We start from the raw sequence: 22,507 nt of genomic DNA, 5'->3' as shown, positions 1-22,507 counted from the left end.
TCACAATAGAGCCGTTAAGCAATTAGAATCCTATGCCAGGTGTTCCGGCCACCTGGACCAACTGCCAGTCTCAGGCTTTAAGCATAGAGTGTCCCAGTGACGCCACTTCCATTTGCCTCCATGGGACCTATCTTTCAAAACATTTTGAACGCCAGTCTATGGCGAAAAATTAATTCTTTTCTGGTCCCGGTTGACTTGTGTCTTAAATTACCCATATGATGTTTGTCAATTTTAAAGACAATTTTTCATGTAAAGACATTTGCAGTTTGTTTCGTAACTATTGAATTACAACATTGTGAAAGATCGTAATTCCAACGACTACAAACCCACCAGTCGCGCTAGTGACGTTAGCTCATTCACAGCCACACTAGATTGTACAAGCATACCAGCAACAGGTCTTAATTGGGCTTTCCTTGCCGATGAAAATACCATGAGTCAGAGGATTAAACACATCAGGTAAGTTGTATTCGTCCATAGACTGTACATTAGATACTGTTAAGTGACATAGCAGGCAGCAAGATGCAACCGTTAACTAGCATAACAGCTAATCTTATCGTTTCATTACGTTGGTGACGTAGTGCTACATTGTTCGAGACGATAGATGTAGTCCACTGAGCGGATTCGCACAAAAGTCTATCGTACAACAGTACTTTCTTGACGTGAAAAATTATCTTTTAAATTCACACACATCATATGTGAAATTCGTGACACAATTCAAACTGGACCAAAAAATAATTGTTACCTCTCCATTAACTCCCGTTCATATTTTTTTGAAAGATAGGTCCCTTGTAGCGGAAGTAAAACGGAAGTCACTGGGACACTCTATACAAACTGGCCCTATTAAGACTACACATCCTGTTCAACTGCTTCCTCTGCCAAAAACTGTTTCAAAATAAAAGTCCTCATTACAATATTTCAATGTTAAACAATTTAACCCTTTAAACTACTGAACTTTTTAACTGTTCAGCCATTGTAACTGTTACTTGTCATCAACTATGACTCCTACCCACTGTAGCTAGTTAGCATGGTTAGCATAGTTAGCATTGTTAACATTGTTAGCAAAACTGTTAAAAATGATTAGCTAAGTAACATGGTTAGCATAGTTAGCATTGCTAATATTGTTAATATTTTTAGCAAAACTGCTAAAAATAATTAGTTAAGTTAGCTAAGTAACATGGTTAGCATGTTAGCATTGTTAACATGCGAATTAGCATAGCTACTAAAAATGATTAGCTATGTTAGCTAAGTCACATGTTAGCATAGTTAGCATGTTAACATTGCTAGCATGCTAGTTAGTATAGTTAGCATAGCTACTAAAATGATTAGCTAGGTTAGCTAAGTCACATGGTTGGCATAGTTAGCATGTTAGCATTGCTAGCATGCTAGTTAGCATTAGCTAAGTCACATGTTAGCATAGTTAGCATGCTAGTTAGCTAATGTTTTCATTTTTAGTAGTTATGCTAAGTTAACTAAGTTAAGTAACTTGGTTAGCATTATTATCTTTGTTAACATAGTTAGCATAACTACTAGCAAACATTAGAGCCATTCCAACTGTCAGTTATCGTCAACTATCTACCTAAATAATTTAACCATTTAAATTATCCACCTATTTAACTGTTCAGTCATTCCAACTATATTAAACCTTATCTACCAAGCAAATAATTTAACCATATAAACTACCCACCTATTTAACTGTTCAGTCATTCCAACTATATTAAACCTCATCTACCTAGCAACCAATATGGTTTGTTTTTACTCTGCATATTTTACATCATATTTTTTGCATTTTCATGCACTGTATTTCCTTCAGGAAATGCTTTTCTAGTTACTTTTTCTGCTGTTAGTGAATGTGTGTGTATTGTCTGTATGCTACTGAGACCTTGAATTTCCCCTGGGGATCAATAAAGTATCTATCTATCTATCTATCTAGATACTGACCCAACAACTTTAAAAACAAACATAAAACAGTGATAAAGGCATTTGTCGGGAAGAAGAATGTTTTGGTATTTCTCCCTACAGGATTCGAGCTAGATTATTTTGTTGCGCTGATTGGTTAGTTCGATCCAATTGTGCAGATACATTTTCCCACTATATCGGTTGAAACACGCCCCAATAATCATGTCCTAATGCCGAAGCTCCAGATATATATTCTGAATAGAATTGAGTTCTGGCTACGTTAGGCTAGCGCACAATGCTTATCGGAAGACAAATAAAAGTCAGTGTAGCGTAGCATGCTAATCATGCTAATCATAAGGCTGTGGAACAGATCGGCCGTTTTTTTCCTATCACACATCCGTGTTCCCCCAGGTCTGCTACGCACTTGGTTTTAATCCCAAATGTTGCCGTATGGGTAAGATGTTTACCTATAGTTGGGTTTAATCCCAAATGTTGCCGTATGGGTAAGATGTTTACATATAGTTGGGTTTAATCCCAAATGTTGCCGTATGGGTAAGATGTTTACATATAGTTGGGTTTAATCCCAAATGTTGCCGTATGGGCAACATGTTTACCTATAGTTGGGTTTCTCCCAAATGTTGCCGTATGGGCAAGATGTTTAACTATAGTTGGGTTTAATCCCAAATGTTGCCATATGGGTAAGATGTTTAACTATAGTTGGGTTTAATCCCAAATGTTGCCGTATGGGTAAGATGTTTACATATAGTTGGGTTTAATCCCAAATGTTGCCATATGGGTAAGATGTTTACATATAGTTGGGTTTAATCCCAAATGTTGCCGTATGGGTAAGATGTTTACATATAGTTGGGTTTAATCCCAAATGTTGCCATATGGGTAAGATGTTTAACTATAGTTGGGTTTAATCCCAAATGTTGCCGTATGGGTAAGATGTTTAACTATAGTTGGGTTTCTCCCAAATGTTGCCGTATGGGTAAGATGTTTAACTATAGTTGGGTTTAATCCCAAATGTTGCCATATGGGTAAGAGCATCTATATAAAGGAGTCAGGTTGTGATGCAGCGGAGTAACAGCTGCTGGTGATGTAGTGGAGTAACAGCTGCTGGTGATGCAGCAGAGTGAGTAACAGCTGGTTGTGATGCAGCAGAGTGAGTAACAGCTGGTTGTGATGCAGCAGAGTGAGTAACAGCTGGTTGTGATGCAGATGATGTGATTCCTCAGAGCACTATTTTTACAACCGCTGCTGTCTGTACCACGTCCATTACGGACACTATCATCACTATTACCACTGGCACCTCCAGCTTTGTTGGGCAGAGGGTCGAAATAAGCATGGTATGCTTAGTGGACACTGACGCAAAGACGCACCTCCATTCACAGACGCACCGTGACTTATCACTGTCAATAGACGATCGATCGTATTCTCCAAAAGGCAGATATTCTTTCAACATTTGGTGTATTTCTGCTTCAATTTGTGCAAAACTATGGCCTGCATCACTTTCGCGTTATAGAGGAAATGCATGTGTGTTTCTCGCGTACTTCCAAAAAACTTTCACAAACAAACATGAGCTTCAATCGAAGCTCTGGGTGTCTGCCAACTAGTGGTAAAGAGTACAAATTAGATGTTACACTGTACTCGAGTCTATCGTCTGTTTTATTCAGTAATGACACTTGTCGCAATATTGTGACTTGGGCGGTTAGAGGGTTAATTATTGTCGAGGACAATTTTCTGTTGGAATTAGATCCACTTTATTTTTATTTATTTGTTTATTTAAATTGTGGGAAAGAAAACCCCTTTGAAACTTCAGTTGCTACGGTGACCTGTCCTTCCATCCCATAACAGTGGCCTGTGCTGGCGGTGCCACAAAGGTGTTCAGAGTAATGGGCAGGAAATGTAGGCTTGTTGAATAACCCCCGGATTCTTTCTTGTGTGTGTGCGTGCGTGCAGACGTGACGGCCATCATATTTGTGGTGGCCAGTAGCAGTTACAACATGGTAATTCGGGAGGACAATCAGACCAACCGCCTGCAGGAGGCGCTCAACCTCTTCAAGAACATCTGGAACAACAGGTGAGGGTGAGAGGGGGGGGCATCTGGAACAACAGGTGGGGGGGGGGGGGGGGGGGCAGGTGGGACAATAGGTGAGGGTGGGTAGGTGGGACAGTGGATGGGGGGGGGGGGGTTATGGAAGTCTCACATCTCTTTCTCTCTCCATCCATCCCTCCCTCTCTCCCTTCATCACTCCAGGTGGCTTCGGACCATCTCAGTAATTCTCTTCCTGAACAAACAGGACCTGTTGGCAGAAAAAGTTCTAGCAGGGAAATCCAAAATTGAGGACTACTTCCCTGAGTTTGCGCGCTACACCACGCCTGACGATGGTGAGACCACACACACACACACACACACACACACACACACTTTCTCACTGTTCAACTTTCCGCAACAGGGTTCCCGCGGATCCTTAAAAAGTCTGAAATACAACTTTTGGTTTTTAAGGCCTAAAAAGTCTTAAATACAACTTTTGGTTTTTAAGGCCTAGAAAAGTCTTAAATGGTCTGGAATGTCTTGAATTTTCGAAAAGGAGGTATTACATTTGTGTATGGGACCGCCGGCGAGTGTGAGAGAGCGAGTGAAATGTCTCCATCTGGTTTCGTGTATTTTGAAAACGGAATTGTATAAGTGACTATAAGGCTACTGAAGGAAGTGTAGTGGTTGCAGAGTGAAGATGTTTTCACGGGTGTCGTTAAAGGTGTGAAAATGGTAAGAATATGTAAAAATATGCCTTACGTTTTCGTGGTATATAGCCGAGGCCTGAGAGATATGTAGGCCTAGGTAGCCTACGCGAGCGGGAGAAAGAGCTGGGTAAGCCAGTTAGCGATAGGGTGGCCATACGTTCGGATTTAGGCCGGACAGTTTAAAAGTCCTGTCCAGCGCAGCCTCAAGCCGGACGCTTATTTGTCCTCCTTTTTGGAGTTGCGCTGGGCTTCTAGAATCTTTGCTCGGACGCAGCATCGTTTCACAAACTATGGACGTGAAGACTGCTGGTTAAATTATGCATGGTGCTTCTGTCACTCATCTGATAATTTGCTGCGCAATTTATGAAGGAACCACCGACCGACAGAAAAAGAAAACAAACGTTTTCTCAATCAGGAGGAAATGCACATTAAGTTGATCTGTTTGCATCTCTCCAGCGTGTTTTGCTGGCTTAGCCTAAGTAAATATCTGTCTAAGTTATAATAGCCTACCTCAGGTAGGCTATTATAATATTACTACCTCACCTACTACCTCAGGTAGGCTACCTGTAATATGGGTCTGCAGCTTGCTTGCCAGCCTTTCCCAGAACTTCGCAAAAGTTGGCGGCGAAAGAATGTCGGCGACTGGCTACATAAAAAAAAACGCATCTGTAAGTGTATTCATAATATGTGCGTGCTTGAGATGAAACCAGCAGTTTTTCAGCAGGAACATGCGAGGAGGGGGTTTAACTTTTCCCATACATTTTTTTAAAACAAGTCAATGGTTTACAATGTTTCAGTCAAGCTTTGGTTGGTTTAAATACAACTGGTGTGCAAAATGTATTACCTTTGATTTGCTGTGCTGCATATGGGACAATAGATGCCTAAGTTAGTAGGCCTATTAGTAGGCCTATTACAATATTTAAATAGCTTAGTCTACCTTTGAAAAAATAAGGGAATCCAGTCCAGTACACAGGTTTGGCAAGTAGCCACAGGTGAAGAACAGTCAGCCTCAGCCAGTAGCACAGCCAGATATCAGAAGTCAGCTTCAAAAGCAAGCAGTCCAGACCCTAAAATTGGGCATTGAATAGCTGTGAAGGTAATTCACACACAATTATTTTCTTTCACCAAAATATATTTGGTAACTTCTGTAGACATACCAAATGGGGTGGGTGTTAAAATTAGTAGAAAAAAAACTATTGCATAAAACAGTTTTAAGTTGGATCTTTTTTGCCGTGGTACAGTATAGTCTTAATTTTTCCATTTAGATGTCTTGAAAAGGTCTTAAAATTCTTTAAATTTGCACTTGGAAAATGTGCAGATACCCTGGTGTGTGTGTTAACGGTGTCTCAGTGTGTGTGTTAACGGTGTCTCAGTGTGTGTGTGTTAACAGTGTAGAGACATCTCAGTGTGTGTGTGTTAACGGTGTCTCAGTGTGTGTGTTAGCGGTGTAGACACATCTCAGTGTGTGTGTGTTAACGGTGTCTCAGTGTGTGTGTTAACGGTGTAAAGACATCTCAGTGTGTGTTTTAACTAGGGGTGGGCGATATGGACAAAAAATAATATCTCTATTTTTTGTGATTTTGACAATAGCGATAATTAGTCGATATCCTTTAAAAAACTGTTTTTAAAAGTCCGAGTTACTTTACAGCTCATTATTTATGAATAGCATCATTACAATAATAATCAATAACCTAACCTGTGACTTTTTAACCAAACCAATGCATTGTCACTCTGACACATTTCCAATTCTGCCCCCACTTGTATGTGTGGCAATGACATGGTCTAGCCAGCTACATTACAGAGGATAGATAGACCTGACAGTTTCCCAAGAGAAAGTCTGAAGCTGAAGGTCCTTTCAAACATCACTGTAAAACTAAGCAGACCTCACAGAATAGAAACTAATGCATTAGCTTATGGCTAATGTATATGAGAAATCCCATAGAGATGCTAACGGTTAGCATAATCGATAAAAGTTGATATTTAGAGCGAACTTCAGTCCATTTACAAAAGGGTAACATAAGAGGATTTCTTTGTTTACAACTGACTATTAAAATACTCAAAGGCTAGCCTAATATTTACATATAATACCGTGACTTTAACTCATCAATGCCACTTGAACGAAGTAGCTGCACAAAATAAACATTAGGCTGCGTGTGACAACGTGGACCACTAGCAATCACGTGACTTGCTCTGCTGCAGCCAGGGGCTTCTCCCTATGGGCTTCTCTCACATTCACCTCCTGGCTTTAGTGAATGTGTGGGGGTTCAATGCGTGATTTCAAATGTGTTTTCCCCCTAAGTAATTTAAATACTCGATAATGTCAATTTGCACATCGTTAAAACAGCAATCACGATATTATCGCAGACGATATATATCACCCACCCCTAGTGTTAACGGTGTAAAGGTGTCTCAGTGTGTGTGAGTTAACGGTGTAGAGACGTCTCAGTGTATGTGTGTGTTAACGGTGTAAAGGCATCTCAATGTGTATGAGTTAACGGTGTAAAGGTATCTCAGTGTGTGTTAACGGTGTAAAGACATCTAATTGTGTGTGTGTATGTGTTAAGACGTCTTAGTGTGTGTGTTAACGGTGTAAAGACGTCTCAGTGTGACACACGCGGTGGGTTTCTCTCTTGCAGCCACTCCAGAGTCGGGGGAGGACCCTCGCGTCACCAGGGCCAAGTACTTCATCCGTGACGAGTTCCTGGTGAGTTTCTGCTCTTTAGCGCCACCGTGTGGTGTGGTGGTGTTCCGCTCAGGGTTTGTTAATGCCTGTGTGTGTGTGTGTGTGTCTGTGTGTGTGTCTGTGTGCGTGTCCAGAGGATCAGCACGGCGAGCGGAGATGGCCGGCACTACTGCTACCCACACTTCACCTGCGCTGTGGACACTGAGAACATCCGCCGCGTCTTCAACGACTGCCGAGACATCATCCAGAGAATGCACCTGCGGCAGTACGAACTCCTGTGATTGGAGGAGAGAGGATGACAGACTCCACCCCCTATCCTTCCTCTCTCTGTCTCACACACACACACACACACACACACACACACACACACACTCTCCCGTTCCCGCTCCAGCCCAGCATCCCCCTTCGCTGCCCTCCGCTGGTGACTGTGTCTCAGTTGAGACGACTGACTGCAAACATGTCTAACCTCACACACACACACACACACACACACACACACACACACACACACATGCCTGAACATGGCTAGGACTGCTAAACTCCCCCAGCACTCAGGACTGAGTCAACCAACACATTGTCTCTCTCTCACACACACACACACACACACACACACACACACACACACACACACGTACACACACTTTCAATTCTATACTTTTTCCTGTCATAAGTTTTGCTCTCTGTCCCAGGCTTACCAAACACACCCATCAAAACATACTATCTCTCTCACACACACACACACACACACGCTCACTGTGCTCCTAGGCTGGGGGATGGGACTGCAGCGCCTGAGTGACCCTGGCCTGTTGAAATCCTTCTGCTCACGCTCAGATCGAGCCTCGCTGGGAGCCATTAGGATGACCAATCAGAGCGTAGGGGCTGGCTGTGAGGCCCCGCCCCTGCCGTGGGCTGTCCAATGGGGGACGTGGACTGCCCAGTGGACTTGCTGAGCTATATATATAGATATTTATATATGAGTGTATATAAATATGTATATATATAAATATAAATCTATATAAATATGATATCGTCCTGTATTAACACAAGTCAGCTCTTTCTGTTTGTTGGTCCCCTGTGTGTGTGCAAGCTGTTACACCTCCTCTGCTCCCTCCCTCCCTCCCTCCCTCTCTCTCTCCCTCCCTCTCTCTCTCTCTCTCTCTTTCATTCTCTTTCCAGCACTTTTTTCTCTCTCCTCCTCTCCTCTCCTCTCCTCCTCTCCTCTCCTTTCTCCTCTCCTCTTCTCCTCTCCTCTCCTCTCCTCTCCTCCTCTCCTCTCCTTTCTCCTCTCCTCTTCTCCTCTCCTCTCCTTTCTCCTCTCCTCTCTTCTCCTCTTCTCCTCTCCTCTCCTCTCCTCTCTCCTCCTCTCCTCTCCTCCTCTCCTCTCCTTTCTCCTCTCCTCTCTTCTCCTCCTCTCCTCTCCTCCACCTCTCTCCTCTCCTCTCTCCTCCTCTTCTCCTCCTCTCCTTTCTTCTCTCCTCTCTCCTCCTCTCCTCTCCTCTCCTTTCTTCTCTCCTCTCTCCTCTCTTCTCCTCTTCTCCTCCCCTCTCCTCTCTCCTCTCCTCCTCTCCTCTCCTCTCCTTTCTCCTCTCCTCTCCTCTCTCCTCCTCTCCTCTCCTCCTCTCCTCTCCTCTCTCCTCCTCTCCTCTCCTCCACCTCTCCTCTCTTCTCCTCCTCTCCTCTCCTCCTCTCCTCTCCTTTCTCCTCTCTTCTCCTCCTCTCCTCTCCTCTCCTCTCCTCCTCTCCGGCTTCAGTCAGTCTGTGTTTTCGTTCCTGCTGGCCTGAGACAGGTGTACAGACTGTAAATGTATTATTTTGTACAACTTTATTGAAAAAGAAAGAATAACTTAGAGGTTCCCTGTGCCTTGATCACGCCTGTACGTGTACCATAAGCTGAGTAGGTTTCACTGCACTGTACAGCTTGGCTAACCCCCCTCCTACACACACACACACACACACACACACACACCTAGACACACTCTCTTACACACAAGTACACACAGACACACACACACATTCAGAGACAAACTCACACACACAAACCCACTCTTGACATGTTACGCTCACACACACACACACACACACACACACACACTGAGCAGTGCATTGTGGGTGGGCTGGAGGGAAGGGTGGCACTGTTTGTTCCTCGGGGGCCTCCATATGCCACTCTTCTCTTGGTTTGCTTTGGACTTTCTCTGGGTTAGAAGAAGAAGTATTTAAAAGCCTAATGCTGTGTAGTCTCAAACAGAGGAAATCCTAACATGTTTTTATTTATAGAGATCTATGATAATATTATCTATCCGCGCTTTCCTGTCTCACCACCATTGGCCTACATGTTTTGAAGAGGGGGGGGGTTCTCATTTAAATTTGAGTTTCTTTTGTTTGTTCTGTTTTTTTTTTTTAGCTTTTACTCTTTAAAGGAGTGGAGATTCCAAATGCAAAAACATTGCTTGTTTCTACATAAACCAAATTCTTTTTGCTAAAAAAAATGAAAAAAAGGAAAGAAAAACCATTTCATGATGTGTTGGGCTCATTCCTGTGACATCCCCCCCCCCCCCACACACACATGTGTTGGGCTCATTCCTGTGACATCCTCACCCTCTCAGATACACCCCCCCCCCACACACACACACACACACTCACACAAATACTTACACCCCCCCCCCCCCTTACACACACACACACACACACACACATATACATACTCACCCCCCCCCCCCCCCCACACACACACACACACACACACACACACACACTTTCAGACACTGAATCAAATGGGAGGCCTGTATGTGTGAACACAATACCCGAAATATTTTACCTACTGGAAATCATCTGGAAATATACTGGAAATCATCTGGAAATATACTGGAAATCACCCGGGTCTGCCTCTACTCTCTCTAGTCCTCAGTCCGGATGTCCTACGCATATCTGAACTCAAAAGGTTAACGCATGTGTAGACTCACATCTAGCGATGGCCGTTTGGTGCGTAGATTCACATCTAGCGATGGCCGTTCGGTGCGTAGATTCACATCTAGCGATGGCCGTTCGGTGCGTAAACACATCGATGTGCGTGGTGATGACGTTCCGTGCAGAACGGATGGTGACCCCTTGGTTTAACTGTAGCCTAGAAGTTTATGACTTTGTCATAATTAAGTTCATCCATTAATTCTCGCTCATTTAAATTTTTATTTATTATTTAGCAGACACTGTTATCCAAAGTGACTTGCACATGTCAACTATATTACATGTCGACTATATTACACATGTTGACTATATTACACATGTCAACTATATTACATATGTTGACTATATTACAAGGGATTACATGGCCCCCGGAGGGGTCTTGCTCAAGGGCACAACGATAGAAGCCCTGTGTGTGTCTGTGTGTGTGTGTGTCTGTGTGTCTGTGTGTCTGTGTGTGTGTGTGTGTGTGTGTGTGTGTGTGGCCATCACAATTTATCTGACTGCCATATGTGGCCAGATCGTCTTCATAGCCTTTATGCAGACAGAGTTTAGGCTACCACTTGGTACACACACGCAACACACACACACTTGAGAACGAAAAACATTTAGGTGCTAGACCATAGGTTCTAGAAAAAAAAACTATACACAGGTCATCATAGATCATAGGTTCTAGAAAAAACTATACACAGGTGATCATAGATCATAGGTTGTAGACCAGTTGTTCTCTAACTGGGGGGTCTGAACACGTCGAAAGGGGGCGCGACAGCTCACTCACAGAAGTGAAATAATATGGACCTCACAACACACACAGATTAACACACACACACAATAATATGGACCTCACAACACACACAGATTAACACACACACACACAATAAATGGACCTCAGCCACACACACAGATTAACACACACACAATAATATGGACTTCGCAACACACACAGATTAACACGCACACAATAATATAGACCTCAGCCACATGCTAGTGAATGCTAGGAATCACCAACAATAACAGACTCCACTAATCTAGAGGCATGAATCAATCTGAATCAGTCTACATTTTCACACAGTAACAGACACAATAACAGACACCACTGTTCAGCTTGGCCAAAAACAAAAATGTATCATTCATTTGAAATCTCAAAGGATGTCAACAATTAAAGCAGACATCCACAGACATTAGGCCTATTGGATTTGTGTCAGGCTGCATATAGACAGGCTGTTTTTTTTACACATAGCCACAACACAACACACACGCACACACATATTAACACAACATAACCACAACCCACACACATAATATTATTAACACACAACATAGCCACAACACAGCACACACAGATTAACACACACACATATTAACACACAACATAGCCACAACACAACACACATATATTAACACACAACTTAGCCACAACACACACACACACATTAACACACAACATAGCCACAACACACACACACATATATTAACACACAACATAGCCACAACACCACCAATATATATGACTAGCCTTGGCACAGACAAGCACAAGTTTAACTCGCTTAAAGCCTGAGACAGAGTATGTTTAATGTAGATAGTGTAAAGGATGGATGTTAAACCACATAAACCACTTCAATTCCACACACACATGCACACACACACACATAAACCACTTCAATTCCACACACACACGCACACACACACACATAAACCACTTCAATTCCACACACACATGCACACACACACACATAAACCACTTCAATTCCACACACACACACACACATAAACCACTTCAATTCCACACACACACACATAAACCACTTCAATTCCACACACACACACACATAAACCATATCAATTCCACACACACATGCACACACACACACAAACCACTTCAATTCCACACACACACACACATAAACCACTTCAATTCCACACACACACACATAAACCACTTCAATTCCACACACACACAAACCACTTCAATTCCAAACACACACGCACACACACACATAAACCACTTCAATTCCACACACGCGCACACACACACACACACACAAACCACTTCAATTCCACACACACACACACACACACATAAACCACTTCAATTCCACACACACACACACACACACACACACTCATAAACCACTTCAATTCCACACACACACATAAACCACTTCAATTCCACACACACACACACACACACATAAACCACTTCAATTCCACACACACACACACACACACAAACCACTTCAATTCCACACACAAACACATAAACCACTTCAATTCCACACACACACACACACACAGACATAAACCACTTCAATTCCAAACACACACGCACACACACACACACATGAACCACTTCAATTCCGCACACACACACACACACACATAAACCACTTCAATTCCACACACACACACACACACACATAAACCACTTCAATTCCACACACACACACAAAAACCACTTCAATTCCACACACACATGCACACACACACATAAACCACTTCAATTCCACACACACACACACACATAAACCACTTAAATTCCACACACACACGCACACACACACACACATAAACCACTTCAATTCCACACACACACACACACATAAACCACTTCAATTCCACACACACACACATAAACCACTTCAATTCCACACACACACATAAACCACTTCAATTCCACACACACACACATAAACCACTTCAATTCCACACACACATAAACCACTTCAATTCCACACACACACACACATAAACCACTTTAATTCCACACGCACACACACATAAACCACTTCAATTCCACACACACACACACACACACATAAACCACTTCAATTCCACACACACACACACACACACACATAAACCACTTCAATTCCACACACACACACACACACACATAAACCACTTCAATTACACACAAACACACACACACACACTCATAAACCACTTCAATTCCACACACACACACACACACACACACATAAACCACTTCAATTACACACACACACACATAAACCACTTCAATTCCACACACACACACACACATAAACCACTTCAATTACACACACACACACACACACAGACATAAACCACTTCAATTCCACACACACACACACATAAACCACTTCAATTCCTCACACACACACACACGCACACACACACATACATAAACCACTTCAATTCCACACACACACACAGACATAAACCACTTCAATTCCACACACATAAACCACTTCAATTCCTCACACACACACAGACACACACACACACACACACACACACACATAAACCACTTCAATTCCACACACACACACACACACACATAAACCACTTTAATTCCACACGCACACACACACACACACATAAACCACTTTAATTCCACACGCACACACACACACATAAACCACTTCAATTCCACACACACACATAAACCACTTCAATTCCACACACACACACACACACACATAAACCACTTAAATTCCACACACACACACACACACACACACACACATAAACCACTTCAATTCCACACACACACACACACTCATAAACCACTTCAATTCCACACACACACACATAAACCACTTCAATTCCACACACACACACACACACAAACCACTTCAATTCCACACACACACACATAAACCACTTCAATTCCACACACACACACACACACAAACCACTTCAATTACACACACACACACACACAGAGACATAAACCACTTCAATTCCACACACACACACACATAAACCACTTCAATTCCTCACACACACACACACGCACACACACACATACATAAACCACTTCAATTCCACACACACACACAGACATAAACCACTTCAATTCCACACACATAAACCACTTCAATTCCTCACACACACACACACACACACACACACACACACACACACACACACACACACACACACACACACACACACACACACACATAAACCACTTCAATTCCACACACACACACACACACACATAAACCACTTTAATTCCACACGCACACACACACACACACATAAACCACTTTAATTCCACACGCACACACACACACATAAACCACTTCAATTCCACACACACACATAAACCACTTCAATTCCACACACACACACACACACACATAAACCACTTAAATTCCACACACACACACACACACACACACACACACACACACATAAACCACTTCAATTCCACACACACACACACACTCATAAACCACTTCAATTCCACACACACACACATAAACCACTTCAATTCCACACACACACACACACATAAACCACTTCAATTCCACACACACACACACACACACATAAACCACTTTAATTCCACACGCACACACACACACACACATAAACCACTTTAATTCCACACGCACACACACACACATAAACCACTTCAATTCCACACACACACATAAACCACTTCAATTCCACACACACACACACACACACATAAACCACTTCAATTCCACACACACACACACACACACACACACATAAACCACTTCAATTCCACACACACACACACACTCATAAACCACTTCAATTCCACACACACACACATAAACCACTTCAATTCCACACACACACACACACACAAACCACTTCAATTCCACACACACACACATAAACCACTTCAATTCCACACACACACACACACACATAAACCACTTCAATTCCACACACACACACATAAACCACTTCAATTCCACACACACACACACATATAAACCACTTCAATTCCACACACAAACACATAAACCACTTCAATTCCACACACACACACACACACAGACATAAACCACTTCGATTCCACACACACACACATAAACCACTTCAATTCCTCACACACACACACACACACACACACACACACACACACACACACACATAAACCACTTCAATTCCACACACACACACACACACACACAGACATAAACCACTTCAATTCCACACACATAAACCACTTCAATTCCTCACACACACACACACACACACACACACATAAACCACTTCAATTCCACACACACACACACACACATAAACCACTTCAATTCCACACACACACACACATAAACCACTTCAATTCCACACACACACACACACACACACACACACACCGCACACGTCTCCCACCTTAACTACCGGTACACACACACACACGCATACTGTACGCATACGCACGCGCACTGCACACACACCGCACACGTCTCCCACCTTAACTACCGGTACACACGCACACACACAACACACACACACGCACACGTCTCACACCTTATCTACCGGTACGTTGTCCAAAAAGAAATAAATAATAATTTCATAGCTCTCGTAACTTTCATTGTAGAGCTATGCGTGCAAATGTACCAAACAGTATAATAATTATATTATTAATAATAATAATAATAATAATAATAATAATAATAATAATAATAATAATAATACTAGACTATACCTTTAAACTATACCTTTTCCATTCTGGGAATGTTCCTTAATGGATACATTTTTTTATCCTTAATATAACCATCAGGGAACGTTCTCTGAAGGTTACACAACAAAATACCTTTAGAGGACGTTCCCAGGACATCTTTTTTTTAAAGGTTTATTTTTTGTGACCTTCAGGGAACCTTTAGGGAATGATCCCGGAATGTTGCGTGTTTGTTGGGATGGTGTCATCGAAGTGTTCTGACTCTCAGTAGCACTAAATTAGAGAAATGAGGGGCGGGGCCAAAAGTGTCCCAGTTGTCCCAAAGTGTGTGCAATTACCTCCAGATATTTTGGGGGATTCTTTGTGTATATCCCGTTAGTTGAGCATTTTTTGGACGTTACGATTTGTATTAGGCTACTGCAGTCAACAGTAAGCGAACGTAAGAAACGAGGGACTAACTTAAAGTAGGGGAGAGCCGGGACAGTTCAAACACATTTTCATCAAACCTAATTTACAGTACAGAGATCGTACCACACTGAAAGCTAATATTTTGTCACTAGCAACTTACATCTGTCCTCTGTCAAATACAGTTGCATTTTCAGCTCTAAACAAAATTGTTAATTTATTTTAGCAAAAGTGGGACGTGCATAATGTTTCATTCGTCCCTCGGTCAGGATGGATGAAACACACAGCTTAAGCCACATAAACTTCATATCATGAGTGGTACTTCCAAAAGGTTTTATTTTAGATAGATTGGTGCTGGGCTATGCTCTTAGTGAATGTCTAATAACAACTCTGTGCCGTCATTGTGAAGCGTGTAGCCCATCGCACTCTTATGGAAATATCATGCATATGGATGATATGTTTCTACCATGCAAAATGTTATTTCACTGTGTTTAAATGGGATAGGCCACTGCGCATCCAAATAAGTGCCCTTAACGACCCACAGGCCCTCAGTCTCCATAGGTTAACATTTAGCAGCCAGCAGCCAGACCAATGGATACCTTGTCTTAGCTGAATTACTGAAGCTAAGCAGGTGTGGGCCTGGTTAGTACTTGGATGAGAGACCTCCTTGGAAAACTAGGTTGCTGCTGGAAGTGGTGTTGGTGGGTGGCCAGTAGGTGGCACTCTTCCCTCTGGCCAAAAAAGATCGATCCCAATGCCCCAGTGCTGTGACGGGGGCACTGCACTGTAGGAGATGCCGTCCTTCGGATGAGACGTTAAACCGAGCGTTCTGGCGCATAATGGCTGCCGTGCATCACCCAGGTGGGTGCTACACATTGATGGTGGTTACTAGTGAGGTCCCCCCATCCATGTGTTGTAAAGCGACCTTGGGTACCATGAAAGACGCTATATAAGTCGAAGGTATTATTATTATTGTTATTATGGCAAAACTCGATCCCTACCTAACATCTCCATAGGTTAACATGGCAAAACTCGATCCCTACCTAACATCTCCATAGGTTAACATGGCAAAACTCGATCCCTACCTAACATCTCCATAGGTTAACATGGCAAAACTCGATCCCTACCTAACATCTCTCTTAAACCTGTTTTTCCATGCCCCACCCCTTAAGTTACAATATAAACAAAGATCAAGGACAGGGCAAATGAAACTGAAACGACGGAGAAGTTTAACTAGCTTTAATATTAGCAAGCTGTATTCATGTGTAGTATAGGCCCGCATTCTGGCGAATTGCAACAGGAAGTGATGTATCGTTTGTGTAGCAGACGTTGCTGCCATTACACAAGGCTGTTCACCGTCCACTTGGGTCAGGACCAGAGCAGAGTGTTCTGCATGCCGTCCGTCTGGTTAATAACGTCTGGTTGTCTGGTCTGGTTAATAACGTCTGGTTGTCTGGTCTGGTTGTCTGGTCTGGTTAATAATGTCTGGTTGTCTGGTCTGGTTAATAACGTCTGGTTGTCTGGTCTGGTTAATAACGTCTGGTTGTCTGGTCTGGTTAATAACGTCTGGTTGTCTGGTCTGGTTAATAACGTCTGGTTGTCTGGTCTGGTTAATAACGTCTGGTTGTCTGGTCTGGTTGTCTGGTCTGGTTAATAATGTCTGGTTGTCTGGTCTGGTTGTCTGGTCTGGTTGTCTGGTCTGGTTAATAATGTCTGGTTGTCTGGTCTGGTTAATAATGTCTGGTTGTCTGGTCTGGTTAATAACGTCTGGTTGTCTGGTCTGGTTAATAACGTCTGGTTAATAACGTCTGGTTGTCTGGTCTGGTTAATAACGTCTGGTTGTCTGGTCTGGTTGTCTGGTCTGGTTAATAATGTCTGGTTGTCTGGTCTGGTTGTCTGGTCTGGTTGTCTGGTCTGGTTAATAATGTCTGGTTGTCTGGTCTGGTTAATAATGTCTGGTTGTCTGGTCTGGTTAATAACGTCTGGTTGTCTGGTCTGGTTGTCTGGTCTGGTTAATAACGTCTGGTTGTCTGGTCTGGTTAATAACGTCTGGTTGTCTGGTCTGGTTAATAACGTCTGGTTGTCTGGTCTGGTTAATAACGTCTGGTTGTCTGGTCTGGTTAATAACGTCTGGTTGTCTGGTCTGGTTAATAACGTCTGGTTGTCTGGTCTGGTTAATAACGTCTGGTTGTCTGGTCTGGTTAATAACGTCTGGTTGTCTGGTCTGGTTGTCTGGTTGTCTGGTCTGGTTAATAACGTCTGGTTGTCTGGTCTGGTTAATAACGTCTGGTTGTCTGGTCTGGTTAATAACGTCTGGTTGTCTGGTCTGGTTAATAACGTCTGGTTGTCTGGTCTGGTTGTCTGGTCTGGTTAATAACGTCTGGTTGTCTGGTCTGGTTAATAACGTCTGGTTGTCTGGTCTGGTTAATAACGTCTGGTTGTCTGGTCTGGTTAATAACGTCTGGTTGTCTGGTCTGGTTGTCTGGTCTGGTTAATAACGTCTGGTTGTCTGGTCTGGTTAATAACGTCTGGTTGTCTGGTCTGGTTAATAACGTCTGGTTGTCTGGTCTGGTTGTCTGGTCTGGTTAATAACGTCTGGTTGTCTGGTCTGGTTAATAACGTCTGGTTGTCTGGTCTGGTTGTCTGGTCTGGTTAATAACGTCTGGTTGTCTGGTCTGGTTAATAACGTCTGGTTGTCTGGTCTGGTTGTCTGGTCTGGTTAATAACGTCTGGTTGTCTGGTCTGGTTGTCTGGTCTGGTTAATAATGTCTGGTTGTCTGGTCTGGTTAATAACGTCTGGTTGTCTGGTCTGGTTAATAATGTCTGGTTGTCTGGTCTGGTTAATAACGTCTGGTTGTCTGGTCTGGTTAATAACGTCTGGTTGTCTGGTCTGGTTAATAACGTCTGGTTGTCTGGTCTGGTTAATAACGTCTGGTTGTCTGGTCTGGTTAATAACGTCTGGTTGTCTGGTCTGGTTAATAACGTCTGGTTGTCTGGTCTGGTTAATAACGTCTGGTTGTCTGGTCTGGTTGTCTGGTCTGGTTAATAACGTCTGGTTGTCTGGTCTGGTTGTCTGGTCTGGTTAATAACGTCTGGTTGTCTGGTCTGGTTGTCTGGTCTGGTTAATAACGTCTGGTTGTCTGGTCTGGTTAATAATGTCTGGTTGTCTGGTCTGGTTAATAATGTCTGGTTGTCTGGTCTGGTTAATAACGTCTGGTTGTCTGGTCTGGTTGTCTGGTCTGGTTAATAACGTCTGGTTGTCTGGTCTGGTTGTCTGGTCTGGTTAATAACGTCTGGTTGTCTGGTCTGGTTAATAACGTCTGGTTGTCTGGTCTGGTTGTCTGGTCTGGTTAATAACGTCTGGTTGTCTGGTCTGGTTGTCTGGTCTGGTTAATAACGTCTGGTTGTCTGGTCTGGTTAATAACGTCTGGTTGTCTGGTCTGGTTAATAACGTCTGGTTGTCTGGTCTGGTCTGTAGGTTTGACAGTGGGTTTGGCTTATGAGTTGGGCCAATCACGTAGACCTAGGTCACCAAGGGTTCCTATGCGAAGGGACCCTGCCCTGATGTAGGAGCTGAAAAGGTTATAGGAACTGCGGTCAGAGGAACTTAATAATCCCCAAATCTGTCCTGTCCGAACCCCAGAAAAAGAGGGTTCTAGGAACGTTATGTTCTAAACTGCACAAATCCCTCCGGTGCCAAAGGGACTGTAGAAACAGCACCTAGTGTAACAGAGGCGAACTGAGCTAGCGTGCTAGTTGCCTGTGTAAATCCTCACAGCCCTAACCTTAAGAACGCTTCTAACCGCTGAGTTGGAAGCCTGGGCTTTTAGCTCAGTGGTTAGAGCATTCGACTCCCATGCCGGTGAGTGTCGAGGTGGCGGGTTTGAGGGCTGTGAGCGGCGGACGAATTACGACCTCTGTTAGACTATAATCTGCATAATGTGTGACGTCATGAATATCAGAAATTCAGTATTTTCTCATTTTATATCTGTAGTTTATATATCAATATCATATATTAGTAGTTTATATATCAATATCATATTATATCAGTAGTTTATATATCAATATTTATATATAATATTTTATGTCTGTAGTTTATAAATAAATATCATAATATTTTATATCTGTAGTTTAAATATCAATATCATAATAACATTTTATATTATATACCATTTTGTATATGTGTACATGTATATTTAGTGTTCAAATCAGTCCAGGTTTTCAAATCCTCTAGTGTTCAAAAGTATTAAAAAAATGTATTTTTTCCGCCAAAATCCCCACACATGCACACAAAAATATCGAGGTATGTATCGAATCGTGGGTCAAAAATTGTGATACAAACTGAATCGTACGTTTGGTGTATCGTTACAGCCCTAGTATCTATCAAACCACCTATATATGGTGGGGACGGCGCAGAATGGGTCAGGAGGGGCCTTCATGCGATGTAGAATGGTTTTGGGGTTGAGAAATTATGTTTTTCTTTATATAAAGCCTGACATAAGACATATGCAAATATTATCACATCATACTTTCCCAGATATTGGTAGCCCAGACTGTGCTAAAAAAGGAAGATATAGCACAGTGGTCCCCAAACTACGGCACGCCAACTCATTTTGGGTGGCCCCCCAAAACATGTCCGTGGTATATAGCAACCGGCCCGCACAGGAGTACGACATCGTCAAACTATAACCTCCGTAATTTCCCCCATTCATTCTCCATGGCGAGTCTTAACAGTACACATGTAATACTCTTTTTGTCCACTGGTGGTTGTTTTGGCGCTGCATCAGTGCTCAAAGTATTCTAAAAGTTTATCAATTCATTGTTAATAACTAACTAACTTCTATTCAAGTCATATTTCTGGAACTTCCTGGTATAATTATTTATATTTTTCCTCGTTCAAATGTTCATACAGAGTTCACAAAGTTTTCATCATACCCCAACACTGTGTTATTAATCATCAGCGCTGGCGTTATTAATCACACTCACACGCCTCACACAGCTCACACACATCACACACCTCACACAGACACACCCTCGGTTAGGACACTACTGAGACTACACTTCACACACTGTTATGTCCACACACACATTCTGTCCACACACAGAGCCCCCTCAACACACACACATCCCACAACATTCTGTCCACACACACATTCAACACTGTCAGTGTCACGGATGCCAGCTAGCATAGCTGTGTGTGTGAAACGTTAGTAAGTCTCGCTCCCTTACGCCTCTAGAGCAGTGCTGGCATGGAAGCTAGCAGTCTGGGCTTTTAGCTCGATTGTCAGCATGCTCGACTCCCAATCCGAGGTGCTGCTGTTTCGTGGGTTCGAGTCTGGGCGTGTACAGGGCTGAACCACGCAGTTCAACACAACACAGGTTGCCTCCACACACACACCACATTCCACACACACATTCTGTCCACACACACACACATTCTGTCCCGAACAACTTTCTGTCCACAGGTCTACTGTCACTGACCGGCAGCAGAGAGCCGAGTCTCTACTTGGAGATTGGGGTCGACTGCAGTGTCCTCCTGGGCACCACATGCCACCCACACACACTGAACACACCTCCTGCACCACCCACCCACACACACTGAAGAACACACCTCTTGCACCACCCACACACACACACTGAAGAACACACCTCCTGCACGCACTGAAGACAGCAACAAATCAAAACTCAGCTACTGATTAGGCCTACTAAACCTGCAGTTTATTGGAAGTAGGCCTAGGTAGGCTACAATCATATTTCCATGTCCAAATTAAATGAACTGCATTACTAGTGCATAGTAGTTAGAGTAACACCTCTGTGAACAAGTGCATTGGAGAAGACTAGAGGTAAACAACCATGGAACTAGAAAGACTTATTGCCAGCTAGTTCTTTCATGTCCAAAATATTGAATTTCGTGCATCATTTTGACACTTGGAGTGCAGTTATTGTTTTTGTGCCGTGTCGTGTTTCCTTTCTCTGGGGCCTAACTGGCTAGGCCCTGTTGAATTCGAAATGTTTTTTATTTTATTTTGTGCTGTCTTAGTTTATAGGCCTACAACACAAATACCGTAATTTGAGAAACAATTGAAACAATGAATGACTTATAATAGTATTAGTAGCCTAAAATAATGTTTAGGTTAGTTATTTCTTCTGTCACAAATGAAGAAATTAGCCTATGAGAGGATGGTCAGTCCCAAAACATTTCTAAGCGAGCCAAACGGATCAGCTGGCATTCCCTGAATGTAGTCAGCCTGAGAGTCGCAACGGACGGTGAGCATCACAGAAGAAAATGGAGGAAGCCTATCTCCAGATCGCCAGCTAGATCTATCTTCCAGACCACTAGAGGGCGCTTACTGTTGTAACGTTATCTGATATTGTTTTGCAAT

At 42.9% G+C, this 22,507-nt stretch overlaps 1 protein-coding gene across 4 annotated transcripts in view; it reads left to right on the top strand.

Moving 5' to 3' along the window:
* Positions 1-8,494, top strand: part of gnas (GNAS complex locus) — a 67,808-nt gene extending 59,314 nt beyond the window's left edge. For all 4 annotated transcript variants that reach the window (XM_042088598.1, XM_042088601.1, XM_042088600.1 and 1 more), the window contains 4 exons: positions 3,859-3,979; positions 4,157-4,287; positions 7,281-7,348; positions 7,462-8,494. In XM_042088598.1, the coding sequence (XP_041944532.1) occupies positions 3,859-3,979; positions 4,157-4,287; positions 7,281-7,348; positions 7,462-7,608 (467 nt within the window). In that variant the 3' untranslated portion in view covers positions 7,609-8,494. The remainder of the gene's footprint in view (positions 1-3,858; positions 3,980-4,156; positions 4,288-7,280; positions 7,349-7,461) is intronic.
* Positions 8,495-22,507: the final 14,013 nt, after the last annotated feature.

The sequence above is a fragment of the Alosa sapidissima genome, chromosome 4 (genome assembly GCF_018492685.1).
Source record: "Alosa sapidissima isolate fAloSap1 chromosome 4, fAloSap1.pri, whole genome shotgun sequence".
In the NCBI taxonomy this organism is placed as follows: Eukaryota; Metazoa; Chordata; class Actinopteri; order Clupeiformes; family Clupeidae; genus Alosa; species Alosa sapidissima.
Note: the sequence above shows the minus strand (reverse complement) of the source record. Positions and strands in the feature narration are given on the sequence as shown.